Below are 23,658 nucleotides of genomic sequence, written 5' to 3'. Positions count from 1 at the left end.
AAAAATATATATATATATATATAAAAAATATATATATATATATATATATATATATTCATTTTGCAGTTGATATGATGTTTTTTTAAAGAAGTCTCGGTAACACTATAATAACTGCACGCTATTATTCATTAGTTAAGCATTAATAAACAGTTAATTCATCATTTATAAAGCATTAATAGACATTAATAAGCTATTTATAAATACAGCTATAAATGCTTTATTCTTAATTTATAAGCATATCTATGTGTAATAATTGTATTTATTAATGATCAATTTATAATTTCTAAATTATAGCATTATTTAACCACTGACAACTCCTAAATAACTGGTTTGTAAATAATGCAGTATTTCATTTAGAAATGATAAACTGATCATTAATAAAGTATCAAAATACAATTATTAATCAAATTATAGATATGCTTATACATCAAGAACAAAGCATTTATAGCTGTATTTATAAACTGCATATTAATGTCTATTAATGCTTTATAAATGATGAATTAACTGCTTACTAATGCTTAACTAATGATTAATAGCGTGCAGTTATTATAAAGTGTTACCTAAAATAACTGTTTTCTGTTGTAATATATTTTAAAATGTAATTTATTCCTGTGATTAAAGCTGAATTTTCAGCATCATTACTCCAGTCTTCAGTGTCGCATGATCTTTCAGAAATCATTCTAATATGATGATTTGCTGCTCAATAAACATTTCTGATTATGATCAATGTTGAAAACAGTTGTGCTGCTTCATATTCTTGTGGAAACTGTGATACCATTCAAACGTTTGGGTTAATGAAGAAAATTAATAAATTAGAAATTAATACCTTTATTCAGCAAGGACACATTAAATCCATCAATAGTGACAGTAAAGATATTTATAATGTTACACAATTTATATTTCAAATAAATGCTGTTCTTTTAAACCTTCTATTCATCAAAGAACCCTGGAAAAAAATGTATCATGGTTTCCAAAACAAATTCGAAGCAGCACAACTGTTCAACACACACACACACACACACACACACACACACACACACACACACACACACACACACACACACACACACACACACACACACACACACACACACACACACACACACACACACACACACACACACTGTGAGTCTGTGTGAATGTGTGTCAGTGTGTGTGATGGTCATTATTGTAACCTACATGTGAGGTGACTGCTTGATCCCTGTTTGTGTGTGTGTCTGTTTGGTAGGTTGGTAAATTTACTGTACATTTAAAGCAGTCTTTTCAGCTGTGATGTTGTAGGTGAGACTAAATTAGTTGTTTAGGAATGTTTAGGGATGTTTAGGAAAAAAACGTTTAATCTCAGGCAGGACGCCAACTAGAGCGACAGCAGTGCAGACATTCAGGAGCTCAGTTCTGCTGAGTTCTGAGAAAGATGAAGTCTAATACAGGAGAGAGAGAGAGAGAGAGAGAGAGAGAGAGAGAGAGAGAGAGAGAGAGAGAGAGAGAGAGAGAGAGAGAGAGAGACGGGTGAGTCATCCGGTTACTGGGCCAGGCCTGGAGCTCCTGTATCGCTTTATCTCTGTGCGTCAGTGAGGTGAACGGAAGCAGAGGGCCCAAAATAAAAACACGCACAACAAGCTTACATTTAAATACACAGACACTGATTGACGGACCACTGGAGCAAACACACACTGAACCTGTGAAACCTATTGAACCCCTACATTCACTACATTATTACATTATCATTGTTTGTCCATTTTTTGTGATTTTAACATCACACACAAAGAATCTGTATTTCCTCATAAAAATGAAATTAATTTAATTAAAAAAAATGTAAGATGAACTTGTACAGTTGTTCCACTAAATGGCATAATATATGCATGGTTTGGACAAGACTGAGGTCTATATTGTTGAAAAGTGCATGTGACTTAAAATGTAAAAGAAGTTGGGATACCTTGTCAATTGAACGTTGTCACATGACTCTCCTTGCCATTTCCTCAGACAGTGGCATGTTTTATGAAGAGAGTCAAGCATGGAAAGAAACAGAAGACCAGTATCAGAAATAAAGTGATTTTCTAATGTATTCAAATGAAACACATTCTGATTTTAGTTTTTAAAAATGGAGGTGACTGAACTTATCATGTTAATTTAATATTGTCACATGATGACTTACATTTACCATTGTGGCGTCTCAAACACTGACATGTAGATGAAAAGAGTCACATCATGGCCAGTGTTAGAGTGATTTTTTTTTAAATAATGATTTTATGATATTTCACCATGAGTAAGTAATTTTTTATGTATGTGTATTTTTAAAGATATTTTCCAACATAGAAAGAAAGATACCCTGTGTGTCCTAGTTGCACACATAATTCAAAGACTACAAAACGGCTGTGGTCAAGCACTAAATGTAGTAGTACATAAGACTATACTTTGTGTTCTCCTAACTTATTAAATTACAGAAAATTAAATTAGAGAAAACTAGTCAACGTTGCTACGAAAGTGTTACTATTATAAGTGTTACTATGACTGATGGCAAATTTGACATCTTTGTCTCTTTTGGAAAGTCAAATGCTTTTATTTTTGTCTCTTGAAGCAAATGGGAACACAAAATATAGCTATAATTTGTTGTATTTTCTTCACCACTTTAGAAGTTTACTCAACTCTGATGACTTCTGCTTACGAGAACCCCGGAAATGTCAAAAGGGTCCATTACCTTTTATTTCAGTGCTGTCACATGACTTTTCTTTCACATTTACCTTTGTGGCTCAAACAGTGGCATGTAGATGGAGAGAGTCATGCACAGAAACGTCTAGGTTACGACTGTAACCTCTGTTCCCTGAGAACAGGGAACGAGACACTGCGTCGATTGACGCTAAGGGGAACAACTCAGACGTGACAGGTGTCTGAAATCACAATCAAATCACGGTAATCCTAAGCATTTCAAAAGGGAACTCGCACTGCGTCGATTGACGCTAAGGGGAATGATATACCAACGCCACCATGCTAAGGGGAGTACATACCCATTGGCAGTGACAAGTGTTAAAACCAGCAAATTCAAATGAAATGCCAGAACCACTCACCCTCAGGCCACACTGTCACTTAGCTTAGCTGTCAGTGACAGCTATACGTTCCACAGAAAAACCTCCATAAACTTTGTTTAATGAAAGGCCTACCTGGGCCTGCTCAAGGGCCTAGGACCACAGCTTCAAATTTAGAAGGGGTCCCTTCTAGGGAATGTGGCTAGGGAACCCGAAGGAACCCCAGCCAATCACTATTCAGGGGAACATACAGTACTCACCTGAAATGCCACCAGGAAGGCCTGACCTGGCGTCACTTACATTGGACACTTCAGCCTGGCCAACTTCCTGTCTGTCCGAAGACAGAGCCTCTGGACACTTGCCTTTAGGTAAGGCATCCAACCCAAGGGACTGCAAAGCTGACAGTGAACCACTCGGCCCAGAACTCAGAGACGGGGTATCCCGGAGAGCATGACTCAGCATAGTGCTCACAACTCTTGCTAGCGAGGGGAGTTTCTCTGCTTGATCCACGTATCTACCCAGCGTTTGTGTTTCAAAACACTGAGGAGGCCTGAAAAGGCCTAAGGGCTGATCTAACTGGGAGGCCTCACGAGAGGCCTACGACCGTCCAACCAGACTCAGGAGGCCGAGTACTCATAGTGTCCCTAACTGAGGGGAGCACATGGTCTGCCTGGTAGGCAAACCAGGCTGTAGGCTGGATAAAAGAGGTTTCGGAGAGGGAACCAGTAGCAGAAAATGACCATCAGTTATGCTAGGGCGCAAGCTCTTCTTCAGAAGCTGCCTGCTAAGGCCAGCTGAACTGATAGCAAGTGGCCACTAGCTGCCAGAACCCAGCGTCACTGGGAAACCACTTACAAGGAGCCCTGGTGAGGCCTACTACCTGATAACCAGAGGGCTGGCTACTTAGTGCCCGTATTTGGGAACTCGCCTTTAGGGAGGAATAGTGAGGGCTACTAGCTGGCAGCCAGTAAAGCTAGCTGTGCAGTTGCCCATTCTTGGGACTTCGCCTTCAGAGAGTACTGATGGGCCTACTACCTGCCTTTAGGGAGGCCTGGAGAGGCCTACTACCTGATAGCTAGCTAAAAACTGGTTATTGCTATGAACCCTGATTCCCTGTGTCAGTCCCAGAGCCTGCCAGTCTTGGGGCGCAGTCTCTGAGCGGCAAGTTAAAGCCGGTCGCCTGAAAGTTTTCTTTAGGTAAGAAACTGACTGCCACGGCCAGTAAGGTTGGGGACTGAGCTACATGGTGGCCTGATAAGGCCAACCGCCTGACAGTGGTCAATCCTATTCGGCTGATCATAATCGGGGCTCGCCTCAAGAGAGGCCCATTGAAGCCAATTGTCTGATTGGCCAGCGAATTAACAGTCGAGCACCCAATGATGAGGCCCAGGGTCAGGGAGGCCTTGCTAAGGTCAACGCCTGACCATCAACACCACTGTTTGTATACCCCGTCACTCAAGACTCACCTAGAAGATTTGAGAGGCTTACTACGCCTGAAGCAAGTCAGTACTGTCAGCCAAATTCTTACTGCCAGGGACTCGCCATCAGGGAGTCTGTTCTGCTACAAGCATATACAGTTGGGAACCATACTACACCAACACAAATATTGAGGCCCCCTACAGGAGGCCTAATAAGGCTAGCTACCTGGTCGCAGCTATAATGTATGTCCCACAACGTTAGTACTCCCTTCCGAGGAGGCCTGTTTAACCTGAGGCAAGCTGGCCTACGGCGCCCTCTTGGGGGATGCCCAGTCAAGGAGGCCTGCTGAGGCCTACTATTTAACAGCGCAGCCTTCGTTGGCAGATAAGCTGTTTACATAGCGCCTACAGCATCCTGGTACCTAATCACATTGCCCATGGCAGTGTACTCAGTAAAAACACAGCACCCTTTAAGCAAGGGGAGTACAACATACACCACTTTGCCTCAACGGAGGCCCCAGAGTCAGGGGCCTACCATCTGTACGCACTAGTTCTGCACGGCGGGATCAGGCAGACAAAACCCAGTCTCTTTGTGAGGCAAAAGACGTCCTAACCCTGCTCAAGAAAGACCCATTGTACCGGGAGGCCTGATTGAGGCCTAACCCAGGGTCTTTATAAATCATGCCTCTGCACTAAGCTACATTACTCTTCTCGCCCCAGAACGCAGAAAGGGGGCGGGCCTTGGCCTAACGACTCCCATGGGAGGAGGCTGTCATATAGGGATGCTAAAAACCTACATTCACAAAATGAAGGGTCAGAGGCAGAAATGCTTCAGCAGAACACCTTCACTATCCCTAGCATAGCCTAGGCCAGATACAGAGGGCACTGGTGAGGGCCAGCCTGTAAGCATAGATCTACCTGAGGGCTCGGAGGAGCCACAGCCTTACAATAATTAAAAATTTTTTAAATGTCATACGGGGGGCTGCAGAACGGCTCAGCCTACTGAAAACGCAAACAGAGCTCAAGGGGGCGATGTAGTCAGGACCAAAAAATGTCAGACGGTCCTGTGGGCCGGACATAAGATCTATCATAAGATCTGAAGCTCCAGCGTCAGTCTATACTCGAAAACAAAAAAACCTTCTTTTTTTTTGAGAGAGAAAGAGAGAGACAGACCAACTACTCTACCCTGAGGTGGCTAATAGCCCGAGGGCTAACACAGATGTGTGTAGAAAAAAACAAGTGGTAGCATAAACATTCCCATTCTTCTTTCTAGAATGACGTTCTGCCACTTAACTCTCCGCTGATAACATAATTCATATGAATGAGCGGCGGCCTCAAATGCTCTCACCATGACATTTTTGCTTTGTTTTTAGAAGACGTCGCTAGTTTATCCCAACGAGAACGTTGTAGAGACATTTTTTTTGTTTTCATAGCCTTCAATATGAACATTGTTTGTAGGAAAATATTGATCAAGATATGAAATAAAAAAAATCTAATTAAATACTTTTTTATTTATTTATTTTTTATAAAAAATTGTAATACTGAGATTATACCATTCATCGCCATTTAGCCCCAAAATTCTGATTTCTTTGCCAATTGGCTATTGCCCAACCCTACCTTATGGCATGCTTTAAATGCTGAATTTTCCATGAATTTTGCATTTTAATTATACATTATTATCACTGTTAAGTGGTTATTTAACAATTAGCCTACATCCAGTCCTGCATTAATAATTCAATTTGTTTGCGCCACTGGAAGAGTCATGCACAACAAAGAACAGAGAAGATCAATATTAAAGTTTATATACATATATATATATATATTAGTCAAATTAATTTCAACATAAGTTAGTGGTTATTTTATGTATTTACATATTTACAGCACAGGTAAAACAGTGAGCATCTACGGTTTCTGTTCTGTAATTTTTCACGTCAACTTTCAACTTGGCCAACTTCCAAGCTAATCGCATTAAAAATATTTAGGCTGAAAGTTTGTTTCCAAACGCAAGAGGGCAGCAGAGCATTGTTTTTTCTGTCAGCTCTGTCAACAAAATTGCTTTTTAAATACTATTAACACCACTTCAACAACAACAAAAAATATAGCCACAAACAGCCATCATCAGCGTCCAAACAAAGGTCTTGTCTGGCAACTGATAAATATGTATTTAATATCATAAAGATTATACAAATTTTTATATTTATGGATCAATAAGCATTTAAAAAAAAAAAAATGTGTGTGTGTGTGTGCAAAAACTATAAGTGTAGGCTACCTTGGTTTTTAAAATGAATATATGCATTTGTTACTGTACATGTGAAGCTATTGAACCATTTACACTGATGCCAAACCATAAGATCTAAAAACTTGTATGAGAAAAGTAGGCCTACAGACCCTTTCCAAAAAATTTGAATATCACGGAAAAGTTTATTTATTTCCATAATTCCATTCAAAACGGTCCACTGTGCTTTATTAAATCCAGAGTCAACGCAGCCGTCTACCTGGACATTTTCAGAGCACTTCATGCTTCCTTCATTTTACAGCAGGATTTGCACCTGCCCACACTGCCAAAAGAACCAAAACCTGGCTCAATGACCATGGTATTATTGTGTAATTACTGTGTGATTTCATGTAATATTCAAATTTTTTGAAATCCTGTTTTCGTGGGTTTTATGAGCTGGAAGCCCAAATTATGTACAAATAAACAACTAAATACTTGAAATCGTTTAAATTGGGGGCCCTGAATCTATAATCTATGGAATTTTAATGTTTTGAATGGAATTATGGAAATAAATAAACTTTTCCATGATATTCTAATTCTTTGGAAAGGGTCTGTATTTCTTATCCTGTGTCTAGTGGCCCTAGTATTACAAGTGAACACGTATTACAGCTTTCTTCTGTCATTTAGGCTACACTGATATAAACGGCTGATCATACACGTAATCCGCCAGCATCATTCATTTATAACTTTTTGAATGTTTCCTCAGATTGTCCTGTTATTCGAGTCATGTGCACTTTTTTTTTTTCTTTTTCTTTTTTTTTTGGCGAAGTTCGGACGTATTTACAATAAATAAGTCGTCATTATGGACCAGGTCCTAGAATATCTGAGATACCAAAATATCCATCTGTAATTTAACGATTAAATGAATGTTCATTGATTGACTTTTTGTAAAGAGTAGCCTCTCAAAATGATAGATAGATAGATAGATAGATAGATAGATAGATAGATAGATAGATAGATAGATAGATAGATAGATAGATAGATAGATAGATAGATAGATAGATAGATAGATAGATAGATAGATAGATAGATAGATAGATAGATAGATAGATAGATAGATCCTATAGAGCCTACTTTTCTCAAGTTTGTATAGATCTTATGGTTTGGCATCAGTGTAAATGGTTCAATAGCTTCACATGTACAGTAACAAATGCATATATTCGTTTTTAAAACCAAGGTACACTTATAGTTTTTGCAAAAAATAAATAAAAATAAATAAAATTTTATCTCCAAAATCTATGTTTCAGACATAGAAAGATAGATAGACCGAACTGAAGTAGTTATCATGAATGATTCCAGATTTACTAGCAAAAATGTAGCCTAAATGAATTTACAGTTTTTCTGAATTGCTAAAACACATTTCTCAAAACCATCACTCACTTTCTCAAAACCTTAAACACAAAACCAAATCTTCAGACAACATTCAGAGAACACCTGACTTTTCTGGCAAAATCAAACATTTGCCTCAAAACCATTTTATCTGTGCTCAAACAATGCTTTCACATCAGACACACATGAGTCAATATTATAAAGATTACAGATCATAGACACTACATCAAAAAATGGAGAACACAGCATCCAAAGCATGCTTACACCAAATTATAGTAATTCCAATTTACAGTAGTAAGGTAAATAAATTGTACACTGTACTGCAAGTAGTATTGTACTGAATATTGTATAGTAGGCCTATTGAATGTCTGTATATTCAGCACTTAAATATACTGTAAAAAAAACAGTAACCCAATTGCAAAAGCCAAAAAATAAATAAATAAACACTCTAAATAAAAAGCATGTTACACTCAAATACTGTAAGTTGTGCAACTGCAAAATCAAGGTCAACAAGAGATTGATTCTGCCTCAGGGTCACGTCTTCATGTTGGTCCAGCCTGAGGACTCTGTCCACATCACAGGCAATGTTGTCTCTTGCCAGGCAAAGGAAAAAACCCTCTGGCCTTGACAACACTGTCCACACCTTGCTTTTTTCTCGTCTTCATCCTCTTCCTCCTCGTCTACCACCTCTTACACGTACTCTTCCTCCTCTTCTTCTCAGATCGTTCCATCTATTGTTGGTATCATCATTCACCCATTGTACAGTTGGTTTGATCACATCATTAGAAATACAGTTATTTCAAATTGCTTACACACAATTTCTGAAACTATGGCTCAATTTCTTGAAACTCTACACACAAAACCACAAAACATGCACACAACATGCAAAACAGACATCTCTTGCAAAAGCAAACACATCCTTCAAAACTATTTTAACTCTTCCAAAAATTGTGTTTTTGCGTAGAAACTCTACACACAAAGATATATATAACATATATATACATACATACATACATACATACTGTTGTTAGGGGTTAACAGTTTAGGACCCAAGGACCAGATGTTTGAAAGAAGACCCGGAGTCAGAATTATAATAAATTGAAGAAAAGTTTTACTAAAGATAGTTTGCAGTTTCATCAGCAGAAGTCAGCTTCAAGACTCACACAAGAGTTCATAGGCCGCCCCGCTTACAGTTACAAAGACCACAGCAGTTATACCCTACACCAAGGTCTAAGCTACGTCATTGCTTACAGGTTGAATGATTCTTCATTGGCTAAGAAATAGATAAATATAGTAATTTTCCACACATATACAGATAGACTGAAGCATATCTCCATCGATTATGCGGCTGACACTCGGACCCTGAAGTTAGGCATGTCGTGACCTTCCAGGTCGCAGATTTGGGTTGCTGGGTGCCAGCATGTCCAGAGCAACAATTCAGTCAATCTCCAATAATGCCGTTGTTCCTTAACCTGTAACCAAGAAGACTAACACACACACCGACACACAGCTTTTCCAAGGTTGGATTTGGCCAGGCTCTAACTATAAACAGGAGTCTCGTCTCAAAACATCAAGACAACACGTTCTTTTTCTCAAGGATATAGGACACTTTAGTCTAAATGGAAAATATAGGCTTTAACTGAGAAATGGTCCCTTATAGACGGTTATAGACTATAGACGTTGAAGACCTTTCTCAAACACAAAACATATTTCCCTATTTCATTTCTGGAAGCCGGGCTAAATAAGCAAGCACTGTAACTGCATTCAGATATCAAACACTGACATTAAAGAATACATGAAAAGAACATTTCAGTAATCACACTGGTAACTTATATTATAACAAAGTAAAATCTCCAGAGAAGTCATTCAACTCATTTGATATTTAGAAGGAAAAATATTGATTAATACCTTAATTGTAATCACTCATTACATATACATTGAAGCAGCAGTGGATTCCAATCCACCCCCTTCAGTGTACATAGGCCTATATGTAAATATATATACATATATATTTACACTATAAACAGAAATTCAAGGGGGTATTTTTTTTAAAATGTCTTTCTCAAAACTGAGATAGATTTATATGTGATCAATTTATGTATAAGTGTTTTCACACATGATCATTGGGTGTAGGTCATCAGTAAATGAGTGTGGCATGTAGAGAACTGTGTTCAAAAAGTTTATTTTCCAATTTCAAACTGAGTGTAAAGCGTATAATGTGCTTGCAGTTTTACAGAGTTGATCTGAAGATTAGGTAGGCTACATGAGTGAATGGTTTCACTGACTGAGCCTCAAGTTCCACTTTAGTGTGCAAGCAATTTGAAAAAAAAAAACTGTAAGAAATAACAATTTTGAGTCATTGTGTGTAAATGATGACAACTGTGTTGTAGTTGTGTTTAACTTTTGCCTGCCTGTTTAGCGTTTTGAAACAAGTGCATCACAGTGCGAAATGTGTTTTAGTGAGTGAGAATGTGTTTAGAGATTAGCAAAAAGAGTGCATGAGATTTGCAATTGGTGTCTAACTGCCTGAACTTGTTTAAGGCTTTACAGAAAGAGTGATTTATTCGACAAAGTATAACAATCAGTCATTCACAATGCAGTTTATTAGCGGCTGACCCAGACAGCAACATAGGATCCCAGATCCGGGCCACATACATGTGGATTCCACGCGTGCCAGATGTGGGCCTTATCTGGGACACTATGTTGCCATCTGGGGAATAACTTGTGACAAATTTTTAGATATAGCGTTCCCTATGAATTCCATGCAACTTGTCATGATTCCTCAGAATGACCTGTTGAGTATAGTTAAGATATTGCGTTAAGCTGATCAAATAGTCAAAATAGGGGATGTCAGACCATTTAATTGGCTTATTGGCTTAGCAACGCTTTGATAAACCAAAATTCTGTTGATAAGTTTAAAGTAGGTTAAATGCTAATTACATTTAGGCTAAGAATTATGATGTTTCTTGAAGCCTATTCTGCCCCATGTAGGCCTAATTTTAACCACATTTAACCACATTTTTGCACATTCCACTTTTAATATTGTACTTATGGAATTAAAAGTGTTCGTGGACACAGAACGGGTTTATGAATGAGAGTGGGATTTCTCTCTCTGTCTGTGCGTGTGTGTGTGTGTGTGTGTGTGTGTGTTGGTCCTGTAATGAGCGGAGGCTCTATTCACAGCTCAGTCCCGTTACCTCATTGACATTCAGTCCAAGTGAGAGAGACTGGCAGAGAGTAAGAAGACCGACATTGTCCGGGACAGAGACAGAGACAGCGACGAACGAGCCGCTCGAGATCTACATACCGACAGCAAATGGACATTTTAGGCGGAATGAAGATTAAAGTTTGATGTGAGCATGAGCGCATGTGATCTGAAGAACAATGAGCACTGAATGTGTTCTGACCTGGATTCAGTGAGGAGTTTGGGAGAGACAGGGTGAGGGGTGAGGGGTGGAAGAGGGATTTACTGGGTCAAACTAACTAAACTACCCCCACCACTGAACGGAAAGTCATAGAAGGAAAAGTGACGAGAAGAAAAAAACACCAGACAAAGCGGTGAGGAAACGATGAACACTGAAAAGGTAGGAAAATTAGGCTAGCCTACTATATGATACAAAACCTCTGAATTGCCACTATCACTGTAGTTCTTTCAATTAATTAAACGAACAATCTGCTAAATGACTCTCAGTGCAACAAGTGCCATTTGAACAAATATTAAAAATGCGAATGTATAGTCAACGTGATTAGCATTGTAAATGGCAACGAGCTGATAAAGTTGCATTGCTTTTTTTCTTTTAACTTTGAATCATTTTTTCAGCCCTGTGAATTATTGCATTTAAGCAGCAATGCTCTACTAAAATGTCACTTTCATATCAGCTCACACAAGTTTTCATTATGCCTTTCACTGTGTGTTAAATTAGCAGAATCTACTCGTCATTTTTACCTCATATATTTAATCTCAATATAATATCGCATCGCGATTACATCACTTTAACACAAGCCCTATTAGGGAACAGGTGTCAATAATGAGAGAAGTAGCCTATATGAAATAGACAACAATTTTTATGTAGGCTACATAAAAAATTTCGATATAAAAATGTATGCTATATATTTATGAAATCATGGAATGTGGCACTATACAGAAATATGCAGTGACAATTAGGCTATATCTTCAGTGAAGACTAAAGTTTGATTAAGTAGAAATACAATCTGTTTTTGTGTGGTGTTAGTCCTAAAGATTCATTTTCCGAAATCTATGTGTTAGTTTTGAAGTTATCTGCTAATGTTCTCCTAAATACTGAGAAAATTTACTTTGAGCATATGAATTCACTTAAAATGTACAGTCTTTCTCTTAAAGGGAAATGGACAGAAATACGGATGACTCTTGTTGCACTCAGGCTGCTTACACATTTTTGTCCATTCAAATGCAAGAATGTCCCTCCCCCAAAACCACTTGCTTTTAACTGAATTTCAAATAGCAAATCATGGTTCATGGCTGCAATGTAAACTAAAACTTATTGACTCTTTACAAAAAGGGATGAGCCCTTTACTCTTTAGCAGTTTGTCACTGGGGCAGAACCCTCAAAATGACATCTCTGTATCTCATTTACCCTAAAAGGTTTATAGTAATGCCTTATAGTAATGATTTGCTGTCTGTAACCTGAAGTAGTCCGGTTGACTTAAGTCATAATATTTCTACCTGAATAATTATGTTAGATGGCACCACATGACGCATGTTTATGAGTAGTACATATTACTACTCTAATGTACTTTTTTGAGTAAATATAAGGCACAAAGGTGTCCCTTTAAGGGAACTGCCCTATGACGAGCTGTTGTACCCCTTATGGCCAGTACACATTGTAAAATTTTGGGCTGTCCCAGACGAAAGATGAAAGAATCGTGGCGATTTCTGTAGTCGTGGCTCCTAAACGGTGGTCCTACGTCGTACAGTGAGAGAGGTTCAAAGACGACCCAAAGATAGCCTGCGATCATTTTCTGACAGTGTCAGAACTTTAGCATGATCATCTCACAGTGTGTTTGCTGCTACGACCCACGTCTACTGACTAGCCAATCAAAATTCAACATGAAATGGTGTATTGATCAATGTGACATGGCGCTAAAACTTAAAACTTCTTACCCTGAGCTCCATTTGCAAGATTTGCATGCCAAGTTGGCCTCTTTTCCCAAGCCATGACCATGTCCATATTCTCCTCTCTTTTTCAGCGCACACACAAAAAAAAAACACAATTGTCAAAGGTTGATTCATCTTGCTGTATTTGTTCACCACTAGCGCATGCTGATGATGTTTTATACTAACCTGCGTCGTAGACTATGATTCAATAAGTGTCATCATCATACAGTCTACATACATGACGTACCCAAGTTTATTAGATTGTAATGATCTTATAGGATTTCTGAAATCACAGTCTGTAGCAGGCATAAAAGTACAACATGGATGCTGTGAATTGTGGGTGAATCACTTTCATCTGCTCTCATTAGCTTTGTTTCCCTCAAGCTATTTTTATGGGAATTTTGGATGTAGTAAAAAAGAAACACGTTGGCTTCCCCGACTGCAGCAAACTTCCATTTTTATTACATCAGATATTGTGCACCAATTTCCCAGGAAGTTACGATTTTGTTCTCTTGAACACATGGAATGGAAAAGGTGCTTTATTGGCAAATGTTTTATGTGATATTCCAATTTTGCGCAAAATAATTAGCAACTTCGGATGGAAACAGAGCTAGTGTGAATCAAAGAAAAACGAGAATGATGGGAAATGGAAGTGTCATATGATGAGAATGTTATTTTTTGTCTCACTTGATCATTTAGGTCAAATTCTTCCTCCTAATCTTTCTCTAATAACACGCATGAGAGCGCTGACCTGGTGTAAACACTGGCCTTCAGAGCTGAAGCTTTATGTGATGGGTAATCCTGACTGGAATCTTTTATTCGGGATCTTTCCAGAAAGGGAAAGCGCAGTGTTTGTTCAGCGGCGTGACTCTTGCACTTGGACTGGGGAAGAATTGCTCTCCTCCAGGGCACTATGGCATATCAGACTCAATTTCATGAACTTAAGACATGCAATAACAGTGTCTTAGGGTGGCTCTGGCCAGACTCAGACAATGAAATCTCTTGAGGTTCACTGACAGGGGTGGTCTTTATTTTGAAAATTACAAAATAAAAAATACTTACAAGGTAACAGTTCCATGAGATGTCAAAAACATGCGTCATGTGGTGCCATCTAACATAATTATTCAGGTAGAAATATTATGACTTAAGTCAACCGGACTACTTCAGGTTACAGACAGCAAAGCATTTTTGGGGGCATGTTCTGTATATCACAGATTAGATCTTCTTGCAGAAGGATGCAGTTTCATTCATTTGATCAAAAAATGAAAGTGTAAAAAGGTTATAGAAGTTTAAGTTTACGGTACATTTTTTTTACCGTACTAAACATTTTTGATTTGATATCATTTTTACTATAAAATTGCTATAAAATCATACTGTATCATACTGCTATAAAAGATATACTGTATGTCTAATCAAGTTGTGTTCCAAATTTGAAGTTGATGTCACAAAAATTGAGGTTTGTTTAGGCATAATGCCATAAATAGGCACCGGGTGACACACACATTCCATTGATTTTCCAGTGTTTTACTGTGACAAATGAATCATTTTCTTTCACAATATCACTTCTATCGCCAAATACGGAACCTTGAGTCTCAAAATATGTGATGGAAAAAACAAAGACAATAAAAAAGAGAGCACCAAGTGTCCTGGTAGTTGACAGTTAAAGGGTTAATATGTAGTGACGGTTTAAAAAAAAGCGATATATATTAAAAAATGTATATAAAGGACATCCTATTTTACCTGCAAACAAACAGTACACTCACATGAAGCCATATATAGCCTACAGAAAATCTCAACTGAACTGAACTATATTATCGCGCAGCTCTTTGTATAAAGTTGAATACATACAGTAAGTATGTCCAACTTTATCAGTATACATGCGTAGAGCGATACATGTACATTTGTATCGTCTCAAAATGTAAACTATAATATTGCACAGCTCTAATCTGTTAAATGTAACCATAAGGCATGAAGATATTCTGTTTTACGTAAAGCTGCTTTGAAACAATGTGTATTGTGAAAAGTGCTATAAATACAAATAGATTCGACTTGATAAAAGCAATTTTGCCCTTTTATGCTTCTGCACACCTAATGCATTTTTGCTTAAACATGACAGTCATATTCCTGCATAAAATTTCCTTCCTGTTGATGGTTTGGTTTAAATATCTGGGGCTTTTATATGGGTTGGGTCTTTTGGTGACACAGTGATATTTTAGACGATTCTTTTCTTCCAAGATTGTGTCACTGGTTTCCTGTTTTTGAACGTCAATATCTCCATGCACATCCATGCCAAAACGGTTTGTCAAGACAGGTTTGCAGGATCTTGACCGAGTCCAAACTGGGGCAGTGACTGCATGCGAGCCTGGACTAAACACACAATCACACAATGCCTGACCTCTCTAATGCTCTTGTGATTGAATAGAAGCAAATCCCTTCAGCAATGTTCCTCAGACGCATTCCTCAGACGTCTGGGTTGTTATCTCAACTTCACAATAATTACAGTGTTTTAGAACATCTAAATATTCTAGTTACAATTGCTTAATTTTCCATTAGAATTTGTTACCAGTTATTATTGATGAATAGTTTAAACTGTGGTTGAAATCATTATGATGTTCCCTTTTGATGGGCTCATACCATCCCAAATTTAAGGCAGATCTCTGCAAATAAAAAATCGAATAAAATGATCCTGATTCATCTCACTTTCTTGCTCTCCTTCTCTCCATGTAGCCAGTTGTGCTGTGATTTACGTGTAAACGAAAGGTGAACTGAAGCTGGAGAGAGAAGCACAATGTCACGCTCAGATGAGGTCAACAAGATGACAGAAAATGTCTACAAGGTAAGACTAAAGGAGACAATGAAAAGACTATTGAAGACTATAAAAGGAGATATCTATAAAAAATATAGTGTTAAACACGTGCCAAGAACAAAGGTTCTTCCAGTTACATTAATAAAACTCAGTTATAGTCTTTAATAACGTTATTAAAACATTAGCACATAAATGTTATTTATATATCATTCATGGGACACTTTTTTTGGAAACACAATGTTTTTTAAACATTACTACTTACTGCTTTTTTCAGATGGTTCAGAGAACATGCAAAAGTAGCATTCCCATAATATTAGCAAAATAATAAAATAGAGAAAACTTTTATGTTTTCTCTAATGTTCACATAACCAAGACATTTAAAAAAAAAATTACTTTCAGAAATAACGTTTTCACAGGAACGTTTCTAAAATATTCTTAAAACATATTTTGTTAGCTGGGTAGACAGTTTTACCTTTAAATGCCACAAAACATTAATTCTAAATGCATATTCCAGTCTTTGTCTGTATGAATTGTATTTTTATATGAAAATTTTAAATAAACTATCTTTGAACAAAATATTCGCTTCACAACATTTACACAGATGGTTTTTCAATATCCCTCTTCATGTATTACTTTATCCTGTTATGACACTACAACATTTCTTTAAATTACATTAGTTGTAATGAAATCCCTTAAATTTGGTTTTATTGGTGTAACCTATTATATTTAGTTTGATTCAGTTATGTTAAATAATTTTCTTTTGAATAAAATCAATTAATTTAGATGTTAACACATGAAGCAAATATTTTTGGCTACCATTTTTTCAGTGCAGCCAAAATGGGTATTTATCCGTTTCTTGTATCCTTCTGTTTCAGTAATATAATTAATTACAGATCAAAATGTGTACAGTTGTGTCCTAATGTCAGTTATTGCTGATTCTGTGTTCAGGGCATTCTGGACCAGTTCAACCCCAGTCTGAAGAATTTTGTCACGATGGGGAAACACTATGAAAAGGCTCTGACGGGTCAGACACTTCAATAGTTAACTTTTTTGTGGGCTAAAGTCCACAGGAAATCAGTGTCACGGACTGAAATCCCTGACTCTCTGTCTCTGTCTCTCTGACTGCTCTACAGGCGTCACAGTCGCAGCTAAAGGATACTTTGATGCTCTGGTCAAACTAGGAGAGCTGGCCAGTGACAGCCAGGGCTCAAAAGAACTGGGTAAGTCAATGCAAGAGCAGTATATTTACAGTACATTTACAATTAAAGTATTTCCACTTAAAGGGATATTTCACCGCTGGAAAGATGAATGTGTATTTAAATTGGGTCATTTATGTAGTAGAAATGTGAAATTATTTTAGAAGTTGGTGCCTTCTAGACCAGGGGTTTTCAACTGGTTCTGTGCCAGTGACCACCATTCTGACTAACAAGTAATCGGCGGCCCACTATTGTATGTGTAGTGTCAAGTCAAGTCAAGTATATTTGTATAGCGCTTTTCACAATACAGATTGTATCAAAGCAGCTTCACAGTATTAAATTAAAATAATAGCCTACAACAAGGTTTGTTTCTAGTAGAATTTATTGATTGATAAAATTAAATTAAATATCCCCAAAATGTCCCCAACATATAGTGTGTGGATTCCTTTGTCAGATAGCACAGTCAGACGTCGAATTGAGGAAATGGCTTTTTTTTTTTTTTATGAGTTTGTCATGTCATTTTGCTGTGTACTGAACCTATTCACGGCTCCATCAACATTTCATGCCAAATCGCTATATTTCCTTGTTTAAAATGTAGGCTACTGCAAGATGCAGTTTCTTTCCCAATCGCGATAAGCGCCAAACCTATTTTTAGCCTAAACGCGATACATCCTCTCGACTAATCAGAATTCTCTCTCTCTCACCCTCAAATCACTCGCGCGTATCGCGCCAGACGCTCAATTTGCCTCATTCGCGCGACCGCGCCGCGCTAAACGCCTCATTCGCGCTGCAGGACCTCCAGATGCGCGTAAACGCATCTTTACATTGACTTGACATGAAAATCACTTGCGCCAGACGCTCTATTCGCGTTTGGTGTGAACGCCACTCACTCACTCACACAAGGTCATGTTGTGATTTGTTTTATGTAAAGCGGACAATGGTTCTACTTTTTATGGGTTCGACACTTTACTGAATGCCAATGTATTTATTAGGCTACTGACTGACTTGCCTTTTTTTTAAGACAAACTTTTTTTTTTATGGAAAAAAGTGATTTTAATAGTGAAATTACGTAGGCTGGAATGCATGTCACGGACCACATGCAATGCCGCCGCGGACCACCAGGGGGCCGCGGACCACCGGTTGAAAACCCCTGTTCTAGACTGAGAAAAGCCAGAAAATGTATTTTTGGCTCATGTGGATGAAAGACAACAACTCCCAGAATGCACTTGCTTCGCTCTACGAGGCCACTCCCAAGCCACGCCTACCGGTTACAGAGGGCAGTATCGGAAGAAATGATACAACTAGGCTACTAGTCGACTCGAAACTGAACAGACGCAGTTTTATCGTGAGATCCCCCTATGGGCGGGTTGAACACATGCAGAACGAGCTCCTCCTACTGGCTGTAGTCTCTCGCCTCTGGACAAAAAAGCCTCCGATGACGCTAAATGATGATTTTTGATGAGGGAAGCACGGTCATTCAAAAATACTACCGGGTTTCTACTGATACAAAGCTTAATGCTAATCGGTGAAGTATCCCTTTAATAATGTGAAATCAAGATTAGACAGTGTATTTTCAGCTCACAGCATGTTTTGTGTGTGACTGGATGGCAAGAGTTTATGTTAGAATTTGAACTGTTATTTTATGTGTTTTTGAGAAAGATAAGAGAGATAAGAGAGAGAGAGAGAGCTTTTAGTGACAGTTACGAGGGATTTTTTGAGGTGGTGATGATTGGAGTCTGTGGTCCAGGGGTGTCAAACTCAGTTCCTGGAGGGCCGCTGTCCTGTGGAGATTTGCTCCATCACTAATTTAACACACCTGAATCAAGGGCTGTGTCCAAAATAGCTTTTCCCTACATTACTGCATAATATAGTCTAATATACTAGTCTAATATACTAATATAGTCCACTTGAAGGAGTGAATGAAAACGAGTGAGTGAATTGACACTGAGTGCACAAGAAGCTGCTGTCGCTTTTGCATAGCTTGTGAGACTTAGCAAACTGGCAGCTCTAGTAGTAATGAAAAGATTTATCTTGAACTCTATGGCATGTATAAACCTTAATTAAACAATTTAATAATCAATTCAAATGGAATTTATACTTGTATGATATTACGCTGTATCCACACTGGACCAGCGGTTTGGAAAATAGATGGATGGATGATTCAGCTGCGGCCGGAATCTTTTGGTGAGACGCGGGATTTCATTCGGCACGACCATCACAGTGCATTATGGGTATTCTCTAGCCATTCATCAGTTGTACACTTGCTATTGCGGTGTCTTGTGGGATTGAATGAGTGCACAAGATAATGTCCACTATGGTTTCAGACACCACTACAAATGTCCCCTCAAATAAGGATATAAAGGGCGATTTCGGACACAGCCCAAGTCTTCAGGATCACTAGGAACGTCCAGGCAGGTGTTCTGGAGCTAAAATCTGTAAGACTGTGGCCTTCAGGAGCAGAGTTTGTAATCAGAAACAAGCTGCCATTAAGACTGTTAAAAGAGCAAATAGTGTTGAAATATATTAAGTTATAGGATTATTATGTTATATGACCTAAATCTAATTTTATAATAACAAAGTCTGTTCTTCTGTGAACTAGTTGCATCACTACATCATTAATAATTGCCTAAAAAATACATAGAGCAATTGATTCTAAATTACACCAGTCCCCATGATTTAGATTTAGATAGGTTTTGATCATTTTGTTGTTTTTAGTCAGTTTTAGTAGTTTTTGGTTTCCTCTAAATATTTCTATATAGTTTTATATTATATATTTTAATATTTTGTTTTCTTTCAATTAACATTTATTTTTATTTTTTTTATAGTTATAGTTTTTAGTTAACTTTAGTAACCCTTTTTAGATCAGGGCTATTCAGATCTGTTTCTGAAGGGACATGTCCGGCAGAGTAAAGTCAGTGGTGAGAACTGATTGTGAATATGTAAGTAAATATAACTACATTGTTTTAAGTTCACGGTACATCAGAGTTTACAGGAAACGAAAGCGTGGAAACAAATGACTGCAGCAAAAGAAAATGAAGAGGCAAGCCTGTACAATAAAATGGAGATGAAGAAACTAAGAGAAAGCGAGAGAGGGGCAAAAGAGAGAGAGAGGGGCCTTTGTTGAAAGATTAACAACACCACATGATCTCATTGTACTGCTGAACACAGCGGGGGTGGATGAGAGGGAGGGAGGGAGGCAGCAAAAGAGAGATGCCAAGTTTCACACACACAGTTGCTCAGTAGGGGATAAAGAAGGCCAACATCCACAGCTCGGCCCACTGGAACCAACAACAAAACACGACACAAATTTTCACCTTCAATGAAACTTAAGAATGGACAGACATTGCCACGAGTATCACATCCTCTAAAGGAAGAAATTAATCTCTTCAATTCTTTTCTGACAAATGTTTTCTTAAAGATATAGGTTTCAAAAGGGGCGATGCCATAGATAAACCATATTTGGTTCCCCAAAGAACCTTTAAGTCAACAGTTCTTAAAAGAACAATGTTTTAGTGTGAAGAACATTTTAATAAGCTAAATAACGTTTTTCCACTATGAAGAACCTTTTGTGGAATGGAAAAGTTCTGTAGATGTTAAAGTTTCTTCATGGTTGATGCCAATAAAGAACTTTATTTTTTATTTTTTATGATTCTATAGTTTATGGAATTTCAAGATCATTCCAACATATGAAGATGTTTTGACAGGTCAAGCTGGTCCAGTATAGCTGGAGAAAGCAGTCTGTTAGGTTTCCGAGAGCTTTCCCCCTGAAAAGAAAAAGAAAAAACATGCTGTTTAAATCAGGCACCGGTGATGAACACATCTGCTATAATATGATAAAATCTCTGTAAAAAATGTGCATGCCTGCATTTGAATGGCTGTCAAAGGAGAAACAGGCTATTTACCTGCATAATGGTGCATTTACAGCATCTGTTTACTGAATAGGTCAGAGAGGCAAGTCACATTTAATAGTAAAGCGCTTTGTACAATACAGATTGTTTCAAAGCAGCTTCACAGTAATTAACTATTAATTTAGCAGAGTTCTTCAATTTCAGCTGTAAAGCAGACCTATAAAGACAATAGTGTCATTATTCAGCTCAGTTTAGTTCAATGTTGATTAAATTTAGTTAATTGATTGTGTCAAAGTTGCAAAGTTCTAAAGTGAACTCAATTCAACGATACAGCCGCTCTACACAAGATCATTATTGAGTTCAAGGCCGTTCAGGGTTCATTCAGTTTAGTTTGATCAAGTTGATCAAATTATGAAACAAACTTAATTCAGCTATAAGCATCTCTACACAAGGCAATAGTGTCGTCATTCAGTGCAATTTAGTTCAAGGTTTCTTCTCATCCAATAGCATGAAGTTGTTACATTACATTAAAGGGATCGTTCACCCAAACATGAACATTCTGTCATCATTTACTCACCCTCCAAACCTGTATGAATTTCTTTCTTCTGCTGAACTTAGATGTGGGTAACCAAACAGTTGCTGGAACCCATTGACTTACTTAAAAAAAAAAACTATGGAAGTAAAAGTAAATGGGGACCAGAAACTGTTTGGTCTCCCACATTCTTCAAAATGTCTTCTAAGTTCCACAGATCAATGAAACTCATACAGGTTAATAACAACTTGAGGGTGAGTAAATGACAGAATTTATTTTTGGGTGAACTATCCCTCTAAAATCCTTAAAATGAGCAAATGTGACCTTAACGTAGTCAGGTTCGATGTGAGTGAGATGAATATTAGATATCATTATCAGGTTGTGTATGATTGATAATACTTTTGATATAGATCTCGTGCTTTGAGTTTTTCTGATTGTGCACAAAGTCTTTGACACGTCTTCTCATTATTTCCTACTGATTCAGGTGACACATTATTCCAGATGGCAGAGGTTCATCGGCAGATCCAGGTCCAACTAGAGGATGTGGTAAGTAGAGAAAAACGTGGTGGTCTGCTGCAAAAAAGTTCAGTTTTTCTTGAACATTCTTTCATACATACCAAAGTGACATTTAATATGTAGTATGACAAGTATTAAATCCTGTAGCAGGTAATGCTAAAGGTTACGGGAACTACAGTTACGATGGTAAATACACAATACTAACATGAACTGTTAATAAAACATATGGACACTGATCCTGATGAATAGAATGAACATCATACCTGCATGTGAATCCCTCAAAGCTACATACTAGTTACGTAATTTGTTGTTACTTAATTTCATGACTGTTTTCAACAAAAAAACGTATGCGTTTTGACTATTCATTTACATGACAATGGCGTTTTAGGGGTCTGAAAACGCAAACTACGGTTTCTCCATGTAAACTACAAAAAAACGCAAATTTGGGAAAACAGTGACGTCATGAACATGCATGTTATGTGTTCAGTGTATAGACGCGTAGTGTTTCTTAACAAAGTGGCATCGCCAGTGTGCAAAATACCCATCAATATTCATGGGGGTCTCCATCTCCCGATTGTTGCGCAATACAGATCTAAATTTTCTCAATATGTAGTAGGCCTATAAAAACACAATATTTCATGGATGCAAGCCAAGACAATCAGTCTATAGCCTACATGACAACACGCACACACTTCATTTTTTATAATCCGATATGCTATAGTATTCGTAAAGCAACACTGACAAGAGTTTGCATTGGCTAAAGTTGTTTGGATGCACGTTGTTTTATAACAAGGAGAGGGAAAGTTGTGCATTACAATGCAGACATGACAATAATTGGCACCAATCTGGCGCACTTACAAGAGCAATCAAATGAATAAATGCCAGGTATAGCCTATCGGAGACTGGCACGCAATCAGTGCACTTGCAAATGAGAGCCTGCAGTATGGCAGATCGTGTGACATTATTTAACCATCCATCTACAGCAAATACGATCAGAATGATTCATCATTGAACACATACAAAAGCACATTCACCTAACTGTGCAAACAGGCCAACTCTCAAATTGAAAAAAGCACCACGGCGGATGCTGACAGACAGCCTACAACAAGCCAAACATCACCACGGCGGGTGCTCTCATAAAATAACAAGTGATTAAGTTGAGTGTGGCTATATGGAAGAGTGTTATTATCTTATGGAAAGATAAACTGTTGTTTATCTTCTCTGAAACTAATAAGGTGAAGAACCTTATTATGCATCAAACAAATAAATGAAATATTATTTCAATTATAATTATAATTTTTTATTTTTTATTTATTTATACATGAACACATGCTGAATAAATAAGCTTTCCATTTATGTATGTATTGTTAGGATAGGACAATATTTGGCCGAGATACAACTATTTGAAAATCTGGAATCTGAGGGTGCAAAAAAATTGCTGCATTCACTCACAAAAATAAATGTTTTATATATTTACGGTAGGAAATTTACAAAATATCTTAATGGAACATGATCTTTACTTAATATCCTAATGATTTTTGGCATAAAAGAAAAATAGAAAATTTCGACCCATGCCCTGTA

At 37.7% G+C, this 23,658-nt stretch overlaps 1 protein-coding gene and 1 long non-coding RNA gene across 4 annotated transcripts in view; both read left to right on the top strand.

The window, feature by feature from the left end:
- The first annotated feature begins 11,244 nt into the window (after positions 1–11,244).
- LOC309484118 (BAR/IMD domain-containing adapter protein 2) overlaps positions 11,245–23,658 on the top strand; it is a 31,842-nt gene continuing 19,428 nt past the window's right edge. For 2 of the 3 annotated variants that reach the window (XR_014200728.1, XM_082150321.1), the window contains exons 1-5: positions 11,245–11,629; positions 15,907–16,015; positions 16,934–17,009; positions 17,119–17,205; positions 22,046–22,107. Coding sequence is in view for 2 of the 3 variants with exons in the window: in XM_082150321.1 (XP_082006447.1) it covers positions 15,968–16,015; positions 16,934–17,009; positions 17,119–17,205; positions 22,046–22,107 (273 nt within the window). In the remaining variant the exon portion in view is untranslated. The remainder of the gene's footprint in view (positions 11,630–15,906; positions 16,016–16,933; positions 17,010–17,118; positions 17,206–22,045; positions 22,108–23,658) is intronic. The other variant, XM_082150320.1, reaches the window with a different exon arrangement.
- Positions 17,358–18,633, top strand: LOC309484260. The gene is made up of 3 exons (XR_014200794.1): positions 17,358–17,445; positions 17,616–17,766; positions 17,797–18,633. It is a non-coding gene; the product is annotated as an uncharacterized lncRNA (long non-coding RNA).

This window comes from Leuciscus leuciscus (assembly GCF_965113295.1).
Source record: "Leuciscus leuciscus genome assembly, chromosome: 20".
Lineage (NCBI taxonomy): Eukaryota > Metazoa > Chordata > Actinopteri > Cypriniformes > Leuciscidae > Leuciscus > Leuciscus leuciscus.
The sequence above is the reverse complement of the archived record's forward strand: the minus strand, read 5'-3'. Positions and strand labels throughout refer to the sequence as shown.